The sequence below is a fragment of the Lottia gigantea genome (assembly GCF_000327385.1).
Source record: "Lottia gigantea unplaced genomic scaffold LOTGIsca_4, whole genome shotgun sequence".
Classification (NCBI taxonomy): domain Eukaryota; kingdom Metazoa; phylum Mollusca; class Gastropoda; family Lottiidae; genus Lottia; species Lottia gigantea.
Window position 1 is genome coordinate 5,247,210 of NW_008709379.1, and position 12,244 is coordinate 5,259,453.

Sequence of the window (12,244 nt, forward strand, 5' to 3'; positions counted from 1 at the left end):
TCTATATATCGTACTCACAATTGCTAAATGCCATTCAAAGACTTTATTCGTCATCAATATGGAGATGTGGCAAATCAACTCATAGACAAGCTTGAAAAGAGTGAGGGTAAACTAATCCAAACATGTAATAATTTAACATTTTTATTGAGATGCAATAAACTTATTCCTAAGGGGTTATCCCTCTGTTCGCCAGTTATCAATAAACCATTTATCTCTTGTGTGTTCTTAATAATAAGCATTAATGTATATATAGTTTGCCCATCACTTCTTCTCATTATGTGTCTGAGGATGACGGGGGAAACACGTCGAAACGTTGCATTAAACTTTAACCAGTGATTGTTGTTCCATAAAGCTGTGTCTATATATCGTACTCACAATTGCTAAATGCCATTCAAAGACTTTATCTGTTTCCATGTTAAAACACCAAATTCAACCTTCTATAACTTTTTCCAGAAATCTCGTTAAAAACCTTTCAACATGTCACATGAAAGCCTGGACTATACCTAGTTTCTGGACAAAAATTCAATATATCATGACCATGAAAATCTTGAACAAGTCAAACTGAATGTAGACCACTACCGGATATCAACACACAGTTGACTTGGACTGCTCACAAAACCACTAGCCTATTTTAGAGTTATCCATGAAGAAGTATTTCATAATGAAGGGTGGTACCAAGTGATCAGAAGAGTAAGCATGGAGGAAAGAGAAGAGTTATAATTCCTATTTTCATGCCAAAATCGTGTTATAGAAAAGTTTGGTGCTGTAATTGGTTTGTCTGGTTTAATCCTCTGGCATACAAAAGATGTCTTATCAATTTTAAACATGTGTGCTACAGGCTGTGATCCCGCGACAGATCAATATAGAAAAACAATAGGCTAAGGCTGCTGTTGTTTGCAGCATTTACTTTTATTGCACACTGCATGGCGTTGTCATTAGCCCAAAACCGGATGCAGGAAAGTAAGACGTAAAAACACCATTATTTGCATTTGTCTGATCAGACCAAAGCAAAACCCATTCATTACCCTGGCGATGTGAACCTTAAAGATAGCTTGCCAGGCAAGGTAACATACGCCCACTATCAGTTGTCAGAAGCATACCAAGTTTCATCAAGATCAGATAAAAGCTGTAGCCTTTATCGAGCATTCAACAAATGTGGACTGACGGACGGACAGGGGCGACGCAATACACGCCCACATTTCCATGTGGGCGTATAAAACATTATGAGATGGCGAAACCCAAAGTTTGAACTCTTGGTTCTTGCTGTTCCTCACAACCAGACAACATCTTCCCCACCCTTGACTGCAATTGACACCTTTCTTGTATCGTAGAAGTTTGTATCTGTAAGTGCTTAGATTGCAGTCAAGGTATGAAATAAATAAACCATGCATTGAGACTCACCTTTTTTTGTTTTCCCTCCATCATTCACATTGGCATCAAACTTTGTGACTTCAGTCACTTTCCTTTTCACATTAGTATTTTTACTATTATTATAGTATATTGTTGTCATGACGTAACCTTTACCAGTTCGACTTAGCAGCTCTTTTTTTTAAAACATATCTCTGTGGTTATAGCATGGAGGAGTAGTATTAGTAGTTGAATTAAACTGTGAGTGTGATTCCCTAAAAAGTCTGTAACAGGTTTTTACTAAATGCCACGTAGCTGTAGAGGTGTGTTTCCAATCCTTTCACACAGCCCCCTTATCGATCAACGCATTTTATGAATGGGAAGGGGAAAAGGGTAGGGAAGATGCTGCCTGGTTGTGAGGAACAGCAAGAACCAAGAGTTCAAACTTTTGGTAGCTATTTAGATTTAAATCTCCCGCTGTGTCGTCACCTTGATATGTCATGGTTACTATTCAAGGCAGATAATGGGAAGACGCCTTCGATCACAAAACAACAAAAAGTGTCCATTGAATAATAACGATTATATTTATTAAAAATCAAAAATATCAATTCATAGACGGCATTATTATAAACTAGCACGGTGTACACTAAAAATAAAGAAACAAATTGTGATTTGACCAAATGAAAGCTTCGAAAAATATTCTTTTTTTGATGTAAATTGAATTTTACACCCACCGGGCACCTCAATACGTCGAGTGGGTTTATCGACTATTTTTCAGTGTGAAATTTAAAACATTCTCCCAATATTACAATGAATGTGTTTTGTTTTCTTTCTTAAAGACTGTTGTGTTTCGATGACTCTATGGACACATTTTGTAATGTCAGTGGATTATTTTATTCTGTGTTTTCATTAGGTTAAGTTTATTAGAGTTATTGCCCTTCATTTACGATTCAGAGCTTGAATATATTTTTATTATAGTCTTTTGAAAATATGAACAAATAATAATTGAAGTACGAAGTACCATGAATACTTCATGAACAAGTAAAAGGACGAACGTTGAAAAACTGAAAAAATACCTGGAAGATATTGTCATCAGATTGTTCTAGGCATTTGCAATTGTTTTTATTATAGCGCTTTCACTGGACCAATAATTGGTGGAATTATATCTTCTTAATGGCAACTACTTTGTGTTCTGTCTTGTATTTTCTTGTGGTTAGACTATGTGATTAACCCTGGTTAAGGAAACACCATGAAATAAGGAAAATAAAATGGATTTTGTTGATGCATGATCCAATACATTCATAATATGCAGGAATCATTGGAAATTTGCTATGGTGTAGACAGTCAACGTCTGTTGTTCTTTTCCTACATTTTCAGAGTTTTCTGTTGATTTTATATCAGTGTGCCAGTAACCACGGTTTTTTGTGATCCTATTGAAAAACTTGTGAAGATAATTAAAACATCTGCGGAGGAATGAACATAATTAAATGATTTGTATCAAGTAAACCATGTGTTTATAGTTGTTTTAGTGAGTTTAAGACCAGTTGCTTTAAGACAAGTGGGCAGTATCATGTTTATAATTGCTTTTCAGAATTAAAATAAATATTCAAAATAAAATGTCTCGGAATGGCGTCGGCGTCACTTCATACACAGCAAATGGCGAAATATTTTATTATTTTATAAATGAAATAAAAATCTTCTGTGGTGGTGTCTTTGTGCCATGCTCTTAAGTTTTACCAACAAGCGCGACAATGATACAGTTTACTATCATACATCAATCAACTCCATATAAACATCTTCGTGATAAGAATTGTCACCTTTTGGTGCATTATCTTCGGATAAATTGGCCTCGTTATGTTGATTGTTAGTTATTCCTCTTTGAATTTTGCTATTTGATTGGTTTTCAACGTTTAGGCTATTTTCACTCACTTCATTCACTTCATGTATAACAACAAGTGGTAAAGTTTTATTATTGTCTGGTTCCTGTGTTATATTTGTCTCAGAATGTGGTACTTCCGGTTCTAATATCGACACTTCCTGTTCAAGTTTAGTTACTTCAGTTATCACAATTACGTTATTTTGTAAGCTTTTGTCATTAGACGCCTCTGCACTGGTATTATCTATTGAATCTGCGTTTAAAGTTAGTGAAGATTTGCTGATGTCGGCCATGGAACTGGCTTCTGATGACATGCTGTTACTCTTTTTCTTTCTTCTTCGAGGCTGCCATTTACATACCATACTATCGTTAGCTTCCGACATATCCAGTCTACCCTCTAACCAATAGGTCTCCATTGTTCCCTTTCCCTGAATACGTATAATAAAATATATAGCTGAACTTTCTATTCTTTGATGTCAGTCAACAATTTAATCATTAAGTTCAAGACAATTTACCTTCCTTGAGCGCACCAGCTTTGGGAAAATTCTGTGGATTTCGATTTATGCAATGGCATTCATTAGTACTCGACAGTTTCCGATAAGCTGTATCAGTCTTGGTAATGAATGGTAAATTTTGCTGTTTCTTCTTGTGCGAGACTTAATTTAGGGTATCTAAGGGATAATTCTGACATTTACATGCATTTAATTCTAACAGTAAACCAATGATACATATTATTATCAGTTTGAATAAATCTCTTACAACCTATTTCTTTTTATTGACTTTGTTTACAAATGTTTGAAGATCTGAACGTGATTAAGTGACGATCTGGACATATAAAAACTATAGTAATAGTAATAATGGCCACAATTCATTACCGTGATATGTTGCAGATCGCTAGCAGACCAATCGTGGTAGACCGTTTGAAGCCATGGCCGTCGATTTTATTTTTATCTTAGTAAGCACCCATTATGGAATACAGCCGAGTAAATATTTTGCACACAACAGAGCTTATTAGCGCAAAATTGAAAGCGCAGTTAAGCTCTAATATTAACATTGGTAAACACAAAGTGTACCTGTGTCACACTAATTTGTAGACACTATTTCGAATGCAGATTATCAGATGACATGGAGAGTTTTCTGTTACATTCTTCTTACATAAATTAAATTACTGATTCATATCACCTACCTTGATATTTATTTCACCTCGAGAAATAATATTATATTTACCAGTTAAAACTAACATATCCCTCGTGTCTTTACTCAAATGTATCTTTAATGCTGAAAAATATCATATTTACTGAATATCAGAAATATTAATACAGAACCTAAAAAATCATGTTGTTACTCAGAGTTTCACGCTATGCGATCTTCAGACATCCTGCATCCCTACTGAAGTTGGACAAGTAAAACTTATTCTCATGTCTACATTTGAGACAAGTTCGGAACATTTGTTTAAAAGAAGTTTGCTTAGGGGCATTAATGAAGGAAAGCTTGTCATTTAAACACCGGTTACATCGTTTGGTTTTATTTTTGCGGGCTTTAGCTCTGCTATCAATGGACCAGGATATTTTGTAATTCATATTTTTCATTTTAAGAGTTAGGTGCTATTTTCATATTTTTAATGTTAACGACTGTATATGGTTGTAAAATCTTTGTTTAAACGTGTTTTCAGTCAGTCCCAGGTATTAGGTTTTACGATAATATTCGTATTTTTTACAATGTTGTTGCATTTTTGGTCATGAGATGTTGCGACATAATTGGTTTTGACGCCACGGGTCAATAAGTCGCCAAGAAATTGGACGCTGGGTCAAAGACAAAACATTCTGGCTAATTTTGAAACTACACGTACACCATTTGCCTTAAATATGAATTTTATTATTTTAAAGATCTTCATAATACATTGTAGTTATTTATTATAATATTTATTCCATTTTTTTTAAATCAATAGCACTAACCCAAAAGCTTTTCATCGAAAAATCATTGTATTAGAACTACACTAAGTTCTCATCAATTTAGATGATCGCACGAAATTTCATTAAAATCGGTTGAAAACTGTAGTGTCTATTGATCTCACAGACAAATTTTGACGCGTTTTAATGTAGTCAAGTGAAATAACTCAAAAACCGTTCATCAAAAATTCTTCAAATTCGAACTTGACCAAGATCTAATAAAATAAAGCAAAACACAAAATTTGATTTAAATCGAATGAAATCTGTATTCTCTGTAATCTCTATTGCGCTCACAAACAAACAAGATTTCACTACACCAAATTTCAGTAAAATCAAAAAGAAACTTTAGTCTCTATAGTGCTCACAAGAAATTTTGACGGACATGGGCAACGGCAATATACATACACATTTCCATGGTCGTATTTTCTATGGCCGAGACGCACTATCGCGGCGGTAATACTCATTGCTTAGGTTATTGTAAGAGATGGTAATTAGACAATCGGCCCTTGATGCTTACATCAATCATATACACTGTACATTTCAGTATAAAAGACCACGTGATCATAAACCAATTATCATTCAAAATCATTAGAAATCGTCTTCGGTATTGCCACAAGATAATCACTTATTTTGAGAGTCTTCCTCGCTTTGTTTTTGCAAACCGGAAATATTATTGATTTTTGAATCAACTAAACATTGTTTTCTATTTTCATCATGTATTATTCCATCATCGCTAATGAAACCCTTTATTTCAATGAAATCTTTGTTTATTCGAAGATCTCCGAACAAAGTGTGTTCTACTTACGAAGTCCGTTTGATTCCATTCTAGAAGCTGTATTGACTGTATCACCAAATAAACAATATCTTGGCATTTTTATACCGACAACACCTGCAACACAAGGTCCTGGAAATACAATGAAACAGAAGATCAGAGGATCATCGTCATTGGGTAAAGCTTAACAGAAATTTTTTCATACATTAAATGTTTGTATATGCACACTCTACTAAATGATTTGAAATGCAGATTCAGATCTCGAAGTCCACTTATTACTAGTGTCATACGGTTCATAAAGGCAAAACAGCAAACGTTAAGATATTATTCATCGAAATGTGTCAATTTGTAACTTTTTTTTTATCTCATCAATCTATGGAACATACCAACTTAATAGAAACAATAGTAATGAAAATATAATTATACCTGCTTTTGAAACAATTATAACTTTGCAGTCACAATCAATTTGTACTTATTGGCGGATTGACAAACAGCGAAGCATCGCCTATTTCAAACTCGTTGCAGATCTATAATCAAGTCTTTACAAAGTATCATCAAAATTCGATAAAACTTGTGCTTTTATATTGTTACAACGAAGTTGTCGACGAAATAAGTCAACATTTTCGCGTGGGTGTATATAAAATATGAAAATATTACATATAATAAAATATCATCAAATAGATATAAAAAATAAATATGAAATTTCTGCTTAACATTTAGTTTTAAATGTAATGCCGTTATCATTTGCTATATAACAACGCTTCAAAACTGTGAAGTATTCAATGTTTTCCCACACATAATTCTAATGCAGTTTACAATCAATAGTTTTAAGGAGGTGCTAATTTGATTCTATTAATAATAAACAACAAAAAGACAATATGTTGAAAAATACGTGAACTAAAGAGGAAATAATTATGTCAATTAGAAATAACCTTCACATAAATACTAAATGACCCCATAAACTAACCGAATGAAAACTGCAGCAAGCTTTGAACAATGAAACTAGTGTAGTGATGTCATGGTGTGGTATAACCAATAGAGATTATAGAAGCTACCCTTGCACGAGAAAGTCACATTCGCTGACATGTGCCTTTTAAAAAAACCTGCATTCAACCGGAAGTGTGGTGGTAACATTCACCTGGTTCTGATCGGATTAATACAGTACCGTAAAATTGTTTCAGTTTGAAAGGTGGCAAGAGGTCGTGGTCAAATTCCCTAATAATGGCAAATCCGAAAGTTATATATTTCTACCTGTTACAAATGACAAGCTTTCGTGTAATAATGAGCTGTTCCGAAGAACAGAAGATCTTCATTCTTCATGTAAACCTAGGGTTTCTGTTGTTGGAATGTTGCGATTCTCAAATCCTTATGATATTTGATTAGTCATTGATTATTATCAGTGCAGTGATCAGTTTTCTTGGTAGTATATGTTAAGTATCATCATTAAGTTACCAAGTTTTTGACAAGCCCTAAGATGTCATGTTGGACTATCTAAAGAAAAACATGGGAAAGGCGTTACAGGAAATAGAATTGTGACATGGCAAGGGATCGGTGGAAGAAATATGCTATTTTCGCTTAGAATAACGGCTTAGAGTCCTCTCAGACCACAGCCAGAAATATCTATCTAAGTATATGAATACTGTTAATTTTGCACATTTATCTCTGTGGACTTATATTATGTAAATCCACGTCCATTTGTTTAATCTTTCAAACATATTCGTGGACGCAATCAATAGCTGATTCAACCTTATATGTGTATATAATACATTAATAAAGGACAATTTCGAATTGAGCATTCCATGAAAGTTTGAAACACTTTTCTTTGTGCTCGTTTGATTAAGATCAAAACAGTGCCATAATAAGCATGACGGCAGTTTTCTTACATTAAAGATAATGAATTAACCTTATAATTATATTGATCATTAAATGTATAAATCTATAATATTGCAAAATTTAATAGAAATGTGTCTGAACTTGCTGAGCTTAAAGTAGAACTATCTTTTTTGCCTCCAACTACAATAAAGACTTGTACCTAGAAATAGTTATCGATGGACATGAATCTACTAATAAAGTCTTTATATTGAAAATTCTAAACCGAAACTTTTAAAACAAGAAAAAAATCACTTCAGAAATTCAATCAGGAATTACAAAGATAAGGGTCCATGCGAACCAAAGTCTCAGTTCAATTCTTTCAACTTCCATTTCAATTCTTTCTTAAAGTATAGCAACAGACAATTATTTTTTTTCTCAATGAGGTTGCATATGAAACTTTAATAGATAGGTGTAAATTGATATGAAAATTTGTCACTCGGTTTTCAAGAAATCGTCATTATGAAAGTCCTTTCCACCTGAAAGATCTAAAAAGCTGGCATGAGAATATCCGGTTACTCGCGAAAGAGACGCCCTACGTCATTGGTGGAAGCCTATCCCATTTTATATTGAAATATAATCATGAAGTGAAGTGAAGTGACAATAGAATATAAACTTTCACACCAACCTCAAAACAAGAAAAGATAATATCAATATCAATAACCCAAATTTATCAAGTTATTAAATCTCACAGCTCTAATATCAAGGGCAAAACATTGTTAAGAGTGAAATCGTTGAAAATTAAAACTTGACCAAGATCTCATTAATATAAATAAAAAGACGTAAAACTCAATTCATTTTATTTCATTCATCATAAAAATGACATGAAATCTGTAGTCTCTATTGTGTGAACAAATTTTGAAGCATTTTATCTAAGGATAATAACTCAAAAACAGTTCATCGAAAAATCGTCATATTCAAACTTGACCAATATCTCATCAATATACATCATCGCATCAAGTTTCATTAAAATCAGTTGAAAACTGTAAACTCTATTGTCTTCACAAACAAATTTTGACGCGTTTTTCCAAAGTCAAGTACAATAACTCAAAAACCGTTCATCGAAATATCGTCAAATTTGAACTTGACCAAGATCTCAGCAATATACATCATCACATTAAGTTTCATTAAAATCAGATAAAAACTGTCGTCTATATTAGTGTTCACAAGAAATGTTGACGGACCGGTGGACAGGGGCGACGGCAATATAATAATAAATATCAATATCATACCTGTATGAATACCAATTCTCATTTGCAAACAGTTATGTTCTATTGGTATAGGTACTTTGACTTGTTTTACTGCTGTTAGTAAATCTATAGACATTGTTGCTATCTCTTCTGCATGCTGGAAAGTTATCAAATTAATCAAATTTAATTATTGTTACACTTTCTGACAAACAGGGGGAATGTAACAAGTTATAAGATTAACTCAATAAGGAAAGGGGGGATGTAACGTGTTATGAGATAAACTCAATATGGAAAGGGGGAATGTAACAAGTTTTAAAATAAATTCAATAAGGAAAGGGGGAATGTAACGTGTTATAAGATAAACTCAATAAGGAAAGGGGGGTATGTAACGAGTTATAAGATAAACCCAATAAGGAAAGGGGGAATGTAACGTGTTATAAGATAAATTCAATAAGGAAAGGGGGAATGTAACGAGTTATAAGATAAACTCAATAAGGAAAGGGGGAATGTAACGTGTTATAAGATAAACTCAATAAGGAAAGGGGGAATGTAATGAGTTATAAGATAAACTCAATAAGGAAAGGGGGAATGTAACGAGTTATATTAAGATGAACTCAATGAGGAAAGGGGGAATGTAAAGAGTTATAAGATAAACTCAATAAGGAAAGGGGGAATATAACAAGTTATAAGATAAACTCAATAAGGAAAGGGGGAATGTAACGTGTTATAAGCTAAACTCAATAATTAAAAGGGGAATGTAACGGGTTATAAGATAAACTCAATAAGGAAAGGGGGAATGTAACGAGTTATAAGATAAACTCAATAAGGAAAGGGGGGATGTAACGAGTTATATTAAGATAAACTCAATGAGGAAAGGTGGAATGTAAAGAGTTATAAGATAAACTCAATAAGGAAAGGGGTAATATAACAAGTTATAAGATAAACTCAATAAGGAAAGGGGGAATGTAACGTGTTATAAGATAAACTCAATAATTAAAAGGGGGATGTAACGGGTTATAAGATAAACTCAATAAGGGAAAGGGGGAATGTAACGAGTTATAAGATAAACTCAATAAGGAAAGGGGGAATGTAACGAGTTATATTAAGATAAACTCAATGAGGACAGGGGGAATGTAAAGAGTTATAAGATAAACTCAATAAGGAAAGGGGGAATATAACAAGTTATAAGATAAACTCAATAAGGAAAGGGGGAATGTAACGTGTTATAAGATAAACTCAATAATTAAAAGGGGGATGTAACGGGTTATAAGATAAACTCAATAAGGAAAGGGGGAATGTAACGGGTTATAAGATAAACTCAATAAGGAAAGGGATAATGTAACAAGTAATACGATAAACCCATTAAGGAAAGGGTGAATGTAACGAGTTATAAGATAAATTCAAGAAGGAAAGGTAAAATATAACGAGTTATAAGATAAATTCAAGAAGGAAAGGTAAAATATAACGAGTTATAAGATAAATTCAAGAAGGAAAGATAAATTCAAGAAGGAAAGGTAAAATATAACGAGTTGTAAGATAAATTCAAGAAGGAAAGGTAAAATATAACGAGTTGTAAGATAAATTCAAGAAGGAAAGGTAAAATATAACGAGTTGTAAGATAAATTCAAGAAGGAAAGGTAAAATGTAACGAGTTATAAGATAAATTCAAGAAGGAAATGGCGAATATGTGGAACTGTTTACACAAAAAGGAAAGGAAGGGAAATCTAACGAGTTATAAGATAAACTCAACAAGGAATGGTGGAATGTAGCGAGTTATAAGATAAATTCAATAAGGAAAGGGGGGATGTAACAAGTTATAAGATAAACCCAACAAGGAATGCTACAGTTATAAGATAAATTCAACAAGGAATGGTGGAATGTAGCGAGTTATAAGATAAATTCAATAAGGAAAGGGGGGATGTAACAAGTTATAAGATAAACCCAACAAGGAATGCTACAGTTATAAGATAAATTCAACAAGGAATGGTGGAATGTAGCGAGTTATAAGATAAATTCAATAAGGAAAGGGGGGATGTAACAAGTTATAAGATAAACCCAACAAGGAATGCTACAGTTATAAGATAAATTCAACAAGGAATGGTGGAATGTAGCGAGTTATAAGATAAATTCAAGAAGGAAAGGGGGAATGTATCAAGCTGTATACACAGAAAAGGAGGGAAGGGAAATCTAACGATTTATAAGATAAATTCGGGAAAGGGAAAATGCTACGAGTAATCAGATTAATTCAAGAAGGAAAGGGAGAATGTAAAGAGCTGTATATACAATAAAAGAAGGGAAGGGGAAATTAATGATTTGCATATACAATAAAGAAGGGAAAGAGGAATGTAAAGAGTTGTATATACAATACAAGAAGGGGAAATTAATGGTTTGCACATACAATAAAGAGGGGAAGGGTGGATGTAACGAGTTGTATTTACAATAAAGATCGCAAGGGGATATTACGAGTTGTATATACAATAAAGATCGCAAGGGGATGTTACGAGGTGTATATGCAATAAAGAAGGCAAGGGGAAATGAATCTAGTTGCATATACAATAAAAGAAGGGAAGGGAGGATGTAACGAGTAATTATATTTAATTCAGAAATTAAAATGTGGAGAAAGCTGACCTTATCACCATTACGCTCTGGAAGACCACTAGCTACCATGTAAGCATCACCGATTGTTTCAATTTTATATACATCATATGTGTCTATTCTAGCATCAAACGTAGAATATAACATATTTAATAATTCCACTATTTGCATAGGCGTACTCTCGGCTGATATCGTTGTAAACCCTACAATATCACTAAAATAGATGGTAACATTGTCAAATGATTCGGCTCCTACTGTTTTGTTACTTTTCAATTGGTCGGCCACAGATTTAGGTAACATTTGATATAGAAGGTTATCTGTTAACTTTTTCTCTTTATTCAGCTCAGAGGTTTTCCTTTCTAAATGAGATGAATAATGAAAAATCCAATCCCCCATTCGCTTCACTCTCAGAGAAACGTTAATTGCTACCCCAATTAGTATTAAGCATAGCGCAGACTGAACAACTAAACGTCTAGTCAAATCACCCAAATAAGTATTAATTCGGTCCGATATGGCACTTTCCAAAATCTCCTGAACATCTTCAAGTTTCCTGAACAAATCTTTATGTGAGGAATAATATTCCGAGAGGTTTATTTTCAGATTTTCATCTGTCATATTTACATATATAGACTTAAACTTGGAACGA

At 33.3% G+C, this 12,244-nt stretch overlaps 1 protein-coding gene across 1 annotated transcript; it reads right to left on the reverse strand.

Annotated features, from left to right (window-relative positions):
- Positions 1–3,606: 3,606 nt before the first annotated feature.
- LOTGIDRAFT_74183 (hypothetical protein) lies at positions 3,607–11,958 on the reverse strand (the record flags this gene model as incomplete). Its single annotated transcript, XM_009059562.1, has 5 exons — positions 3,607–3,651; positions 4,410–4,501; positions 5,978–6,076; positions 9,046–9,160; positions 11,632–11,958. Coding segments are annotated over 5 exons (678 nt in total), but the record flags the coding sequence as incomplete, so codon positions are not given.
- Between the last annotated feature and the right edge of the window lie 286 nt (positions 11,959–12,244).